Below are 13,707 nucleotides of genomic sequence, written 5' to 3'. Positions count from 1 at the left end.
GTCAGGGTCCATTCTGGTTTATTTTTTCTTCTTGACACAGTCGAGCATGTAGTCAGTTCAGTTCTACGCCTTTCTCTCTGTAAACTTGCTATTTTTTATTTAACATGCATGTTAGGATAATTAAATCCCAAATTGCACCCCGTCGTAAGTGTAAATAGTTTTCTGTCTCGATGTCCACTGCATTTAACTTGTGACCGTTGCAGGCTGTACCCTGCCTTTTGGCCGAAGTCAGCTGGGACAGGCTGCAGCTCGCAACAACCCCGAACAAGATATGCAAGGTAATCCAAGGTATCTAAAGTGGGTAGATGGACAGACTCGTCAGGGGAGTGTTTTATTTCTTAAGTCATTGCAGCTGAAGTTATGTGAAAATAAGTAACATTAAAAAAGCTTAATGCTTGAAAAATACATTCATTATATTTTGATTTGCAACAGTTTAAAAAGATGTGTCTTTCCCAATTAAACACAATGGAGAACACGTTCACGCCGAGTTATTCAAAAGATCATCCAGAATTCGCTCACACATATACAGGCAGCGTGGTACATGGAAGAACCCTGCAGAGAAAAAGCGATACAATTAACTCAAGGCATTTTATTTAATTGACAACAAATAGGAAAATCATACCACCATGGTGCAGGGCAAGGTTATTCTCACCTTTATAGGGGCCTCCTTTAAAATCCAGAACTACTTTTCCATCTTGTGACAGATAGCCAAACCATTCTCCATGTTGGGCATCAGAAAACTGCACACATACAACCACGCGCTAATAAAAGAAATGTAAATCTAAACAATTTTTGACAGTGTGTATAAAAACTCCACATTACCCCATTAAAATGCGACATCCCTATGATGTGACTGTGCTATTTTGCGAATTAGTCAACACGATTCTAGTCTAAACAAAGGTCAGCTTGGCAGTTTTCACACTTTGCTAACTGCATCGGTACTTAACACATTGATCACCCTTAGGGGAAAAAAAAGATGAATTGGTGTGGCGTGATGTGGAAAGTTTGAGATTTAGTGCAATTCTCACATGGGTAAATGTGTAGTCGTAAACTTGAGAAAACCTCTCCAGCAGTCCGGGCCTTTTGGTTTGGCTATAGGCCATGAGGAAGGCAATGAGAGCTTCACAGTGAGGCCACCAAAGTTTCATACTCCACTCCAACTGCTCAAACACACGAAAAGATCAGATGTATTACCACATAACAATATTTCAAGGTAGTGATGACTGAATTACCTGTGTGGGACAGTGGCCATCCACATCCAGAAAGTAGAAGAGGCCACCGTTCTCTTTATCCCAGCCATATTGAAAGGGTAACTCCACAAAGTTATTGATGGCTTTCTCCTGCAGGTCCTTATCCCCCCATTGAGTAGCGTATTGAAGAAGGAACCAGCCTGCTTCCAAGGCATGGCCTACATCGGCATTGTGAGCATGAAGAGGAATAAAACAGGAAACGTTCAGTTATTGGTAAGGAGGAAAAAAAAAAAAAAAAGAAGCGCCTTGCTGGAGATGCGCCAAAGAGCTAACAATGTTTAATCTGCGACTTGTATGACTGCTGAGCAAACAGCGGGTTATTCACCTGGATTCTGCAGTCGGCCTTGACAACCTGGCAGCTCCGCCCCCTCCAACGAGACATTCTCTAAGATAGCTGTGCCATTTCTCTGTACAAAGAGAAGAAATATGGGATTTATTTCGCAGATTGGAAACAAATTCTATACAGACATTTCTAAATCAATAATACTTTCGACTGCCCTCTTCTCAAATTCTTATTTTTGTGCATGGTTCTCCGACTTTGTTGAAAATGATTAAACAAATGCAACCCAAGCTAACATTGAACATTAAACAGTTTGATAACATTTGATTTTTTTTAGTTGTTGGACAATGACATGTTTATTCAGGAACGTGTAATGATTCGATTCCATTCTAAAGTCATTTGTAACAGTCAACACAACTAGCAAATTAGGATTTTAAAACAACTTGCATGATACGAGAGTATACGCGACACAACATGCAATTAAATGAGATCTTATTCAAACCTGCACATGCCGGAGAATCTGCTGCACACACCAGCTGCTCAACTTTTTGTATTTCAGGACTGCTTCCTGACCCCGGCCTTCAGTGAGTTGTTGCACGAGACACATCAGCATCATTGGAACTGCCATGCTGTTAGTGAGTTTGTCACCGGGGAGCACGGGTCGGCCCAAACCTGTTGGGTCGACCTGAACCCAGAATATGAGTTGCGCCATCATCTTTTCAGCCTCGAGCTGGGAACAAGAGAAGCAGTCAGATGTGAGGTCAGTTATCATTTACGACAATCTTAAAATATATTGTTTGAATGAAAACTGGGATAACATTATTAGTTTCCTAATATTCAGTTGCAAGTAAGCACGGCAATGTAAAATACACCTCTAAAGTTATTTTTCCACCGAGCTTAGTTCATAATGGAACGGTCAACACTGATGTTCATTTATATTTCCATGACATGATGTATAGGCTAATAGAATGGTAGACTCTATACACACCTCTGGCTAAAGCTTTGAGAAAGAAGGAATAATGATCTCAAACACAGAGAAAGTGATGTTATAACTGGTTTGCATGGCTTCTTAAGGGACATATTTATTCATCTTAATTGATGATGGCAGCAGCAAGATGTATGCAGAGGTACACACACATTTGGTCTTACAGTATCCCTGCTATAAAACACAGCAAAACAAAGCAACCCCCCCCCCCCCCAGCAAGACCAGCATGGTTTCACACAGTGAAATCCCTAGTTGAATTCATTCCATTAAAAAGACCGTTATTTGAACTCATGTTAAAGAAAAATGTTGCCAACGTTTATCAGCGGGGTGCATGAGCATGGAGAATACATGTGCACAGTATACAGAAAAATAGAAATGAATGAAAGATCAAAATAATTACAATATTATACTCTTCATGGTCATGTGCAATTTGTTGACTTTGTACCTGAGTGTCCTTGTCACCGGTGACTCTGCTCAGCTCATCCAAGGCCATGATATAGAAACACTCACTGAATATGGTCCTCTGTACTTTCACTGCTTTACCATCTCGTGTTAAACAGAATGCACACTTCATCTGACCATTGTCGTTGGAAACACGAGCAAACTTCCGAAGGAAAGTCCCTCCTGAAACGTAAGAGACAATAGGAATCGATGACTGAACACATCAGCTTAAATGGAGCTTCATCAGCCCAAACACTTGCATCCTAACTCGCTCTCATACTGTAACACGGTGGTGTGAGGTGAGGAGGTAACTAGCCCTTGGACATATGTTGTTGTTCTGGTAGGCTTTCCCTGACATTTTTTGTCGTCACATTTTACAACACAAGCTACGATCTGCTGCAGAGAACTTCAAAAGCATCAGCTAGATCTTACTGTTCAAAAGTAACGGTCGGGAGAAAGGTAAAAAACTATTTCCAAGGCATTAACCACAGTAACACATTGGAAGACAGGAAAGACAGTCATCAAATGTGGCACAACACTGACATTACCAAAGATTGGACATCCCTCCACAATATGAAAAGATTTATTTTGGGTTCATGTTTTTATAGGGGCGGCCCGGTAGTCCAGTGGTTAGCACGTCGGCTTCACAGTGCAGAGGTACCGGGTTCGATTCCAGCTCCGGCCTCCCTGTGTGGAGTTTGCATGTTCTCCCCGGGCCTGCGTGGGTTTTCTCCGGGTGCTCCGGTTTCCTCCCACATTCCAAAAACATGCATGGCAGGCTGATTGGACGCTCTAAATTGTCCCTAGGTGTGGGTGTGGGCGTGGATGGTTGTTTGTCTCTGTGTGCCCTGCGATTGGCTGGCAACTGATTCAGGGTGTCCCCCGCCTACTGCCCGGAGACGGCTGGGATAGGCTCCAGCACCCCCCGCGACCCTAGTGAGGATCAGGCGGTTCGGAAAATGGATGGATGGATGGCTGTTTTTATATCACAAAACCTGACATTATAACATGGGTGTAGAGATGTATTTTCTGTGTGTGTGTGTGTAAAAAGGCTGACTCGCTGATATGCTTTGTAACATTTTGTACTTAGGCCACACGAAATGCCAGGCAAACAAGTGACAGCTTTCTTTTGGGCTAAAAACAGTTTGAGTGCAGATATGGCAAGTGTAAATTGCGCAATCAGTATTCTGGACAGTACAAACGGAAGTGTGATTTTTACATTGTTCAAAAGGGATCTTGCAGCGATGTCGCATTGACAATTTGCTTGTTTCGATTCCAGCAAGCAACACTTGCACAATGCATCAGCAGATACTCAATTCAACTTTATTGATAGAACGCTTTCACAACAGCGGCAGCTAGAACAAAAAGCACTCGATACTGTACTGACAATCAGTAATCAGCAGCATGATGAGGCATGTTCCACAACATGAAGGGTAAATACGTGCCTAGTCTGCAAGGGCGACCTTTGCCAAGAATATTCACGACTTACTGCCTATATTGACCAAACGAGAACGTCAGATTGTAGATTCCCCTTTTGAGCATCTTCAGCAACCGTAACATTTTTTTTTCCAAACTATGTTGCAGGACCACTTCCACTGCACTGAGTGAATCACAACCAATCAATGGTACTCAAGACTATCAATAATTGCACCGTGACTATGCCAGATTGTGCAAGTGTAAGAAACAAACCTAAGTCACAAGATAGTGGAAGAATACATGTAGTTGTGAAGTTTTGCAATTCCAGATGATTACAAAACAAATGGTCAGACAATTTTTGTACGTCCATATAAGTGCACATACCAGCTTTGGCTGCTTCAAGTATTTCAGGCCGGTGGAATCTCTCCATTGTTCTGTACAAGCGGCAGTACATCCACACCTGGGTAAGAACAACATTATTCAAGGCGACAATGGAAATGTGTGGACTACATGCTTGACAAATCCACGACGAAGGCTTACCTGTCTTCCCTGCAACCAGACATATTTAAGCTCATCGTAAACCGTCCCGTTCTTTCCAATACAATTGAAAAAGCCTCTGAAATGGAAAGCGGGCTGCGATCAAAAGGACTGGGCATAGTTTCCTGATATTTATTTTTTCATCAATACTATTTTCAGGTTAATTCTTTTCAGTAGCAAGCAGGGGTGAGCACAGTACCCATAAACAGTGTCATGGGAGTATTTCAGCCAAAAGTCCACGACGTTGTTCAGCTCTTTGCGAATCTTCTCTCGACATTCGTCCAGTTTCACCACAGACATGGCGCTCTACTAAAGGGAATGGGAAAAATTATATATATATTATAAAAGAATAACCAATGACTGAACTGACTGTAATCCAAAAATGTATTACAAATTATCTGTAGCTACAATGAGTCTGAGTTTGCACCTTCCAATGAGCAGAATGTGTGACATAACCATGTAGTTTGGCGCTGCAAGCCTAAATATGTATTGTAAAAGTATACAACATCCTGCAAACATGAGGAATCTCTACTTAACAGTGAAGCAGAGATCGTACCCAAAAACTACTCAATTGTGAAGTTGAAAATATTCACAGATTTTCTTGTATGTTTTAAATAAAAGACAGGACGTTAACTGCGCCATTAAATTGAAGATAACTCGGCACACCACAATGCTAAAGCTTCGTCACATTTAGAGTTTATTGACATTTAATGCAGAACTGCTTAAGATTTCTTTAATAGTTGGTGGACCAGCATATGTTTTCACTTTTATTTGGGAAAGAAGAAGGCTGGGCAGAAAAATAATTTGTTTTTTATAAATCTATGAAATACGATACAGTATATGATCAAATTAGTACTTCCTGTATAGGAGGAAAAAAAGCTACTAAGCTTTTATAAGGGCTGGCCACAGAGTGGGAAGGAAGGAAGGAAGGAAGGAAGGAAGTGTAAATTTCGTGATTTTAAGTTCATAATGTGATTGAAGTGATGTATCGTTCCACAGTGGTACAATGACAATGTGTGTAGAGTACTGGGGACTCCACATTTGTTTGGGTTGTTGTGCCCCCTGTCGTTGTATTTAGGGGTTGCATTGGGTGGCGGGAGGTGCTTGCTTTCGATTGGGAGTTGCATCAGATAGTTTGAGGAAGGAGACACGGGCGTGAGGAGTGTACGTCAGGATCTTCGATTTGCTTTAGTTGCTCCTAAATTCCAGTTTGCAGGGCGAAACGACGTGTGGCCATTTCTGATGTGTGTTTTGTGATTTTGGGATGCATGTAGATGTGTTGTACGTTTTGTAATTGGACATTTTTGTCACAGGTTTTCACTAAAAATGGTGTGGATCAGCGATGGACGTCTGAAAAAAATACAGGCTGTTGAACATTGGTCGACTCATCAAGTCTTCTCGACTAGAAGAATACCTTTAGGAGCAGTTAAGGAATGAAAGAAGGAAGGAAGGAAGGAACACTCTCTCTCTCTGGAACAGTAACGGAATTTTAACATGGATTAAAAGTTACACCCCCCCCCCCCCCCCACACACTAAATGTAAATGTACATATGAACATTGCACTTGAAACACAACACTCTATCAAATATAAATTATTTTACAATAAAAAAACGGCATCATCCGATCGGCCACTGAAACAAGCCATCCACTATGACTGTGAAATTGTAATTACATTTTTGGCCATTAAACCAAAGTTCTCAAAATGAAACGAGTCCAACCCAACACATTTGGTAGAACCCCATGAGTGATGTCATACTATATTATCAAATATTCTCAACAATGTGGGCTTTTGATTGCAAATTAGATTTGTCAATATGCATCACACGTCAACGCAAAAAAATCGTTTACAATTGAATTTAGTGTTGCAAAAATAAGTAAGTGCTAATCATGCCAGTGAATGTATAGCAAACAGGTTGAAGCCCGGCCAATTGGCCCCGCCCCCTGCACGTCACATGTAATACGCTACCTTACTTTAAATTTATATTTCGACGATTTATGCACACATATTTTTGATGGGGTAAATGTTACTAAACCATCCCTGCACTTAAATCCCGCTGTAATCTGCCATTATTATGTCGTTGGCGTCTCTGCATTCAGAGTTGGCGAAGTTCCCGTGACTCGGCTGGATATCCGGATTTATTATTTTTTGTTTGTTTATAAACAATAACCACAGGTAAGCGATCTGCGTTTGAGCATGACGCGCACTCTTAAGAACTAGCGTGACAACTCGCTGCTCGACGCGTTATTTACCGCTAAACCGACGTGCTTCCGCTTGAGTTCGACCTTACGCTAGAATCAAACACAAAACGTACAATTGAGATCCGAATCTTTACCTGCTGCCGAGATCGCAGGAGTCAGTATGGAGTGGAGCTCAGCAGGGGGAACCAGCCTTCCCACTGTCACGTGATGACGCAAAACAACCAGAAGCTGAAGACGTCCCTGTAACATGAGGATCGAAACAAGGCGATTCAAAGCAGAAATGGACATACAGGAAAACAAGTAAAGGGAAGCATATCGTGGCTTTTTTCCCCCTGGCAGATGTGTGAAGTACAGAATCGAAGAATTGTATTTCACTCTTCTTAACAGCAGATACGCAGCATTCCATGGGCGCAGATGCCACCTCTTTTACGAGTAGGACACTACTGTACATTGTATCTCAAATGAGGTATGCAGCCATAGACTTGTGCCACGAGCACGATCACGACAGTAAACATTGAGCTCATTTGCAGTTCTGGTGAGTTAGAGCTTTACTTCAAGGAGACGAGCTGATCGTTTACTCACTTCAAACACAATACTGTATTTTATCATGGTGCTGAGTTAAACACTTCCAACAGTGAGTCAACAATATTTCGATGAACGGGGTGGATGGATACAAGTCTGCAACTACTGACAGGGAATAATGAACTTCTAACATGAATAATGCCAATCGTATTTCTCAAATTGGGACGGCCGGTGCCAGCCATTTTTGACTATTTGACAAATTTTGGAAGGCCTACAGAAAATTAAGTTCTGTAGCGAATTAAGCATGGAGCTTTAACCTCCTTTAATCAGGAAAAGAAAGTACTTTCTACCTTTTACCATTCGTTTGTAAACAGCAGCGGTTGGTACGTTTCTCGAAGATACTCGTTTGCAGGAAAAATTCTGAGAAAAACCTTTTGGTGAAAGGATGCATTTCAAGTTGAACTTTCACTTTGATGCTATTTATTTGTGGTACCTCAAATGTCTAAACAAAGCTTTCCTACTAAATAACAAACAACACAAAAATCGCACTTTGATTGCAAAATAACAGTTTATTGCAAAAAAAAACAAACAACGCACAGATGCATGAATTATGCATGTTGAATTTATATACAGTATATGTTCTCATTCGAACGGCACCTCGCCACAGGGGATCTCGTACTGTACAAAACACACACGCACACACGCGTGGCCCAAGGTCTGATCAAAGCCACTCCTGCCATCTAGTGGTGATTTATCATACTGAAATCATTTGAGGAGCTGCACGAAGCCCTTAATCAATATTAATAAAAAAAACCCACACTAAAAACGCATCTTTTAGCTGTAGTTCCTCAGGTACACAAGTCGGTGAGGTTGGAACTTCTCACGGCACAGGGGGCACTCGGCCTGAATGAAGTCATGCAAACACAGACATACACAAGGGAATAATTACAACAGTACACACACTGAAGCATCAATGGTGACTAGTTTTTGGTATCAGACTCACAATTGTGACTAATGACAGTATGAAGAACGAACATGCTTACATTGATTTCAGTCCGCAGGGAGAAGTATTTATTCATGCAAACTGCATAAATGTATCTTATCAATATTGAATTAAATAAAATGTTTTACTGTCAGCTAGTTTGACCTGATCAGTTAACAATATGGTATTGTGAAAACCTTAAAATGGCAGACACGAGGTGTATTTTTGCAGAGTATAAAATGACTGGCATTTATATTGGGAGATACATTTTTGTCCAGATCGCACACCTCTAATTGATGCCGCCCCAAAATTTGTTCTATCTGTCTCTATTGAACGTTTAAAATGGTGACATTACCACAAATTATGATCCCATTGCAGCAGTATGATTTCAAACTCATTGTAAAACATTTATTTCCCTTAAAATAAATGTGTTACAATAATGTGACTTTGACAAAATGAATGTGCATCTAATGTCCACTAACAATTTAGGCTAAATGTAACTATGTACTTCCGAAGCAGTTAATTATTCAGTTAGCTACATTTTTCGACGAAAAGCTGAGGATAGGTTCCAGAAAAACACCCCTGAATAGGCAACGTAACATCGGACGTAATTTGACCCCTAGATGGGTGGGCAGGCACTCCACAGACTCAAGTTATTTACAAAATTCAACATGTAAGTGATTGTCTTGATGGCTCTGACATGGCCCCTACCTTGGTGTTGCACCACTCTGTGATACACTCCCAGCAGAAGAGGTGTCCGCAGGGGGTAGAAGTTGAATGTCTGCGCTCCTCCAAGCAGAGGATGCAGCGGGTGGGCGAGGACCTTGACTTCTGGGTTTCCTGTGGACTGAAACAGAGTGATCATTTGCCATCTTATCAATGTACAGTCAGAGGAACACACCACTCCCCATCCATTGCCTTTGGATTATGACACACTTCTGTGGTTGGTAAATAAAATTGTATGACAGGTATTTACAGTTTTCACGTTGTAGTGTGTCACACAGTGAACTATAGCTGTACCGACCATATCTGGACCTTTCTGCAGATCCTCACCAAAATGTAATATGTACTCGTTGGCTCAAGCAGCTCCCCTCAGCAAAGTTTTGGGGGAGTGCATTTTGAATCTTATTTTCATGCTAAACACACTGCATTGTGAGAAGCAAAGCCATCTTCTCACCACATGCGTATTAGTTTACCCGTCGGTGAGGTTCCTGAAATGTTTCCACTCCTGCCTGGCTCGCTGTCTTTGTCTGAAGTTGTTGAGCTGCAGACACACTGTGATGAGCAGCTGGATGAGGGAGACGGCTCCCAGCAGCCTGTAGCTGTTCGTGATGGTCCCATCATCATCCTGAGGCCCTGAAACACGCAACTGCGCACGCATACGCGTATGCAAACACACACCATCAGTCCATCATGTCCTTTTAACTGCATTTCTGTCATTGCATCCGTCACCAAATTTCACTGGCCCGCCAGTCCGTCAGTGTCTCCCCCCCTGCCCCCAAACACACAGACACCCACACACAATTATTGATAAATGGTTCTAAGTAAGCAGTCAATGTACTTTTTATAACTATAAAGGAAAAACATTCCCTTCCTGTTGCCAGGGGTGTCATTTCTTCATTACAGGGATAATGAAAAGTGTTTTCCTGCCTATTTCTGAAAATGTCTGTGAGGGAAATGTGCACTTTGGAATATTATGAATCTAAATCACTTACATAGCGGATCGCAGAAGTCCTCTTGGACAGTTGATAGAAAATACCACTGACATAAAAAAGAGCCACGTGAAATCTGTGCAGGAGGGTGAGTGTCTGCTGGAGGACAAATACAGCAGGCAAACACTTTTTCCTTTGGGGCTCTGACAGCAGTCCCACTGCCTTTCGTATGCACCTCCTCAGCCACAATTCCAGGCTCCATGGCCCAGACGCAGCCTGCCGACGTCTGACACTGCAGCTAGGCTCCTGTGTGCCTTCGAGCTCGTTCTCCAAACAGATCAAGATCTTGTCCAAGATGTAGGGCAGGAATGTATGACAGAAAATAAAGAGGCCTCGTCTGGCTAGGGAAGGGATGCGTCTTTTACTTGGGTCAACCTGGATGATATTGACATATTCCTCACCCAGGGTCTGGTTACCTGAAGAGAATGGTAATCGATCAATTAGGCGTGGGTGATTGTGAGCATAAAATAAAACCTCCAATTGTTTTCGCACAAAAAAAAAAAGAATGTTGATTTGAACTGACTACTGTACATGCATCACACAAAGTTGGACTTCTGCATTGATCTCAGCACACTGAATAAAGCAGACACATAGCAGTGGTGACAGACATTTCACACCAGTTTGGTCAACCCACCTATGAGTGTTGTTAAACAAAAATAAGCGACGTCTGAAAGTAGCTCAACTTCTTTCCTCCAGTCCAGCCACCTTTTCGATCCTACAGAAAAGGGAAATATTTAACAAACTGATAATGACGGCTGGAACCGTTTCCAGTGTTGATACAGTTGATATCCCTGTGCCAAAGCATTATGTTGCATTGACCACGTTTCACTGTATAGTGTTCTTTTGATGGATAGCAGTGCTGCGCTTCTACTGTAGTTCGTTCGCCACGAAGGAGAGGCAAAATTGAATACAAGATTGCTTATAAAAGTTGGCATCCTCCTGAACTGTTTGGTCTTAGATGGCATACACCTCTTTCCTGAAACGTTTTATTCAAGCCAATAAACATGTAATGTAACCATGTAAATTTCCCCAGTGTGAGACAAATAAAGGATGTCTTATCTTATGTAAAGAACCCTAGTTTCCAAAAGATATCTTAACACAAACGACTCGGGTCTTGTGTTACCATTCGGAATGAACTCACCGGCAAGTGTTTGAAAAGTTTCATTAGCATTGTTCCTAAGGAAGGTCTGGTAGTATTCGTCCTTCTGACCAGCTCGAATTAGCTGCCACTGGTTGGCAGGAGAGAGAGGCATCGTGACTTAGAATGCCAGTGCACAAGTGTGTGCCGGAATCTTTCATGTAACAAATATACATTTACACGATAACTTTTCTGAACAGTCGTTAATGCTACTGTGCCACTCGGACATTGGGGGCAGGAAACTCGCCGGAAGTGGGAGAAATGTAAACAAATAGGAGACCAGACAATAAAAATCATGGTTCTACTTTTCACAGCGCTGTTCAGTGGTTATTCCAGGTATTGCAACCGCGCATGCCATTCTTCAGGTAAGGTGCTTTTAATATAAATACTGTGTACTGTAGTATAAAACATACAGAATGTGCACTTTACTTTAGTAAGCTGTTTCTGTATCCATGGTATGGCCTTTAATACCATCTGTAGGACATTTTATTATGACGGCTCTTCCTGGTGACAAACAAAAGTCGACGCTTCTGCGATGGCGCTGGTAGCAAACAAACATTTTTTTATCATTTGACGAAGGCAGAGTAATTGAGAAAACAGTCATTTCTTGAATGATTGACTATTGTATTGTGGGAGAGTGATCTATGGGAAGTCTGCTTTTAGTAGTTTGAAAGCGTGAAATTGTCATCTAAACAGAAAATGCCATCCTGCAAATTTCCTCATTGTGGAACGAAAAAAGGACTTATCTCGAGCAAAAACGTTATTATTAGGAGCACAATTTAGGCACTCACATTTAAAAAAATAACTGGACTCAGAGACCTGAAAAACAAACAAACAAACAAACAAACATAAATAAACACAGTCAAATAGAATTTGAATACTATTTTATTTTTGTATTTCTTGCTGTTATTGCAAGAAATACAATATTGGGATTATCATTTTAAGAGTACAATTGTTTTAGCTACCCTGCAACTGGTCAAGGACAAAAGTTTATAACGTAATAAAAAGAAAAAGGAACACTTTGAGAGAGCATGTCTGTTTTTGATGCAATGAGCAACTCAGCATTGCTTTGAGTGACATATTACCTTTTGCCTGAAAACATTTTTAAAAAGTACTTGTCACCTCTGATGAGTTTATAGTTCCCCTTTTTTCCTCTTTTTCAAGATGTCTAAAAATGTTCACATAATTCAATTTCAATTAATTAAACTTGCTAAAATATACAGTGCTATATTTTTTAGATGTAGTTCTTTTGATAAAATGTTACATCACACCTTTCTTTTGATGGTAATGAGGAAAATCGTTGATTTGTATTTTGAAACGTAAATTTCTTTAGATTAGACACAGCTGGACTACACCCGATGCACTCAATCATTTGAGGCTCTGGCAAGAGCATTCACACTGGCTCTAATTGATCACTGATCAATTTGCCAGTGCAGTTCAACATGGATAAAATATTTTCATCTCTGCAGGTGAAAAAAAAAGCTTCCTTTTACTCAAGTTCTTTATGTTTCGTCTACTTATAAAGAAAAGTTTAAGGTGGAAATAGAGTATGGTTCTTTCTACTTGAATACTTTGTCTGATATAAGATCTGAGTATCTTATGTCTCTTTCCAATGTGCCACAAGAAGCTCTCCCACCAGTGAAAGTAGGTTAAGAATATCCATTCATTCATTCATGAAAGCTCTTCAATGATCAGCCTGAAAAGTGGCTAAACCAGTTCCTTTCTCTCCTCTAGAGCCAGCAAGGTGTACTGTAGCTGCCTCATAATGCATCCCATTATAAGCCCACTCGTGCGCCTGAGCTGTATCAGTCTACGTCTACAGTACTCGTAGTAACCCTTGGACAGTCTGTTCGCCATCCTGCTTACCAGGAAGTTGAACTTTGCTTTCATGTGAGGAAGGAGGAGCTGGAGTGTGTATTTCCCACTTACCCTTAAGCGCGAGCAACTCAGTTAGTTGCAAGGTGTTTGGTGTGGGTGAGAAATGCGCTGCTTGGAACTAAACCGCAAGGTAAGATTCAAATGGATGCACAGTGTGTTATACACCACTGCAATTTTGTGTTTATTGAACTACAAAACCTCCACTTAAAAAGGCTTGGAGCATTGAATCTTTTGTTGTCAACGGATGTGTTTTTTTGCTGTTTATATTGGTACTGTCAAAACACGCCATTCACAAAATCATCACGTGGAGCAGATCTGATAACAATTGCAGAGAAAAAGCTCAGGTAACGACCATCATGGCTCACCT

The 13,707-nt window shown here is 41.1% G+C and overlaps 2 protein-coding genes across 4 annotated transcripts; both read right to left on the bottom strand.

Annotated features, from left to right (window-relative positions):
• Positions 1-302: 302 nt before the first annotated feature.
• On the bottom strand, positions 303-7,511 carry renbp (renin binding protein). 2 transcript variants are annotated; one of them, XM_086136456.1, is made up of 11 exons: positions 7,243-7,511; positions 5,109-5,215; positions 4,913-4,988; positions 4,757-4,832; positions 2,961-3,139; positions 2,033-2,260; positions 1,576-1,657; positions 1,233-1,408; positions 1,029-1,160; positions 653-740; positions 303-552 (listed from the first exon to the last, which is right to left on the bottom strand). In XM_086136456.1, the coding sequence occupies exons 2-11, from the start codon at positions 5,207-5,209 to the stop codon at positions 479-481; spliced, it is 1,212 nt and encodes a 403-aa protein (XP_085992582.1). In that variant the 5' UTR covers positions 5,210-5,215; positions 7,243-7,511; the 3' UTR covers positions 303-478. The 2 variants fall into 2 exon arrangements, with proteins under 2 accessions (XP_085992582.1, XP_085992501.1); XM_086136375.1 differs by having other exon boundaries at positions 5,109-5,218; positions 7,243-7,510.
• A 668-nt stretch (positions 7,512-8,179) lies between these two features.
• On the bottom strand, positions 8,180-11,704 carry pex10 (peroxisomal biogenesis factor 10). 2 transcript variants are annotated; one of them, XM_086136163.1, is made up of 6 exons: positions 11,466-11,704; positions 10,959-11,039; positions 10,328-10,740; positions 9,809-9,981; positions 9,324-9,459; positions 8,180-8,533 (listed from the first exon to the last, which is right to left on the bottom strand). In XM_086136163.1, exons 1-6 carry the CDS (start codon positions 11,575-11,577, stop codon positions 8,465-8,467), a joined length of 984 nt encoding a protein of 327 aa, XP_085992289.1. In that variant the 5' UTR covers positions 11,578-11,704; the 3' UTR covers positions 8,180-8,464. The 2 variants fall into 2 exon arrangements, with proteins under 2 accessions (XP_085992289.1, XP_085992377.1); XM_086136251.1 differs by having other exon boundaries at positions 9,324-9,452.
• Positions 11,705-13,707: the final 2,003 nt, after the last annotated feature.

Source organism: Hippocampus guttulatus, chromosome 1 (assembly GCF_054856545.1).
Source record: "Hippocampus guttulatus isolate MCC_2025c chromosome 1, RoL_Hgut_1.0, whole genome shotgun sequence".
NCBI classification, from domain to species: domain Eukaryota; kingdom Metazoa; phylum Chordata; class Actinopteri; order Syngnathiformes; family Syngnathidae; genus Hippocampus; species Hippocampus guttulatus.
This window is presented reverse-complemented; position numbering and strand designations above follow the sequence as displayed.

What these genes read in the sequence shown, in the direction of transcription:
- pex10 (XM_086136163.1), bottom strand. Translation starts at nt 11,577, where the DNA reads ATGCCTCTCTCTCCTGCCAACCAGTGGCAGCTAATTCGAGCTGGTCAG. An exon ending in TTGTTTAACAACACTCATAG is followed by an intron (nt 10,741 to 10,958) that starts GTGGGTTGACCA and finishes CATTCTCTTCAG; the next exon opens with GTAACCAGACCCTGGGTGAG. An exon ending in GGACTTCTGCGATCCGCTAT is followed by an intron (nt 9,982 to 10,327) that starts GTAAGTGATTTA and finishes ATGCGTGCGCAG; the next exon opens with TTGCGTGTTTCAGGGCCTCA.
- renbp (XM_086136456.1), bottom strand. Translation starts at nt 5,209, where the DNA reads ATGTCTGTGGTGAAACTGGACGAATGTCGAGAGAAGATTCGCAAAGAG. An exon ending in AGGCCGACTGCAGAATCCAG is followed by an intron (nt 1,409 to 1,575) that starts GTGAATAACCCG and finishes ATGCCGATGTAG; the next exon opens with GCCATGCCTTGGAAGCAGGC. An exon ending in ATGGCCACTGTCCCACACAG is followed by an intron (nt 1,161 to 1,232) that starts GTAATTCAGTCA and finishes GTGTTTGAGCAG; the next exon opens with TTGGAGTGGAGTATGAAACT.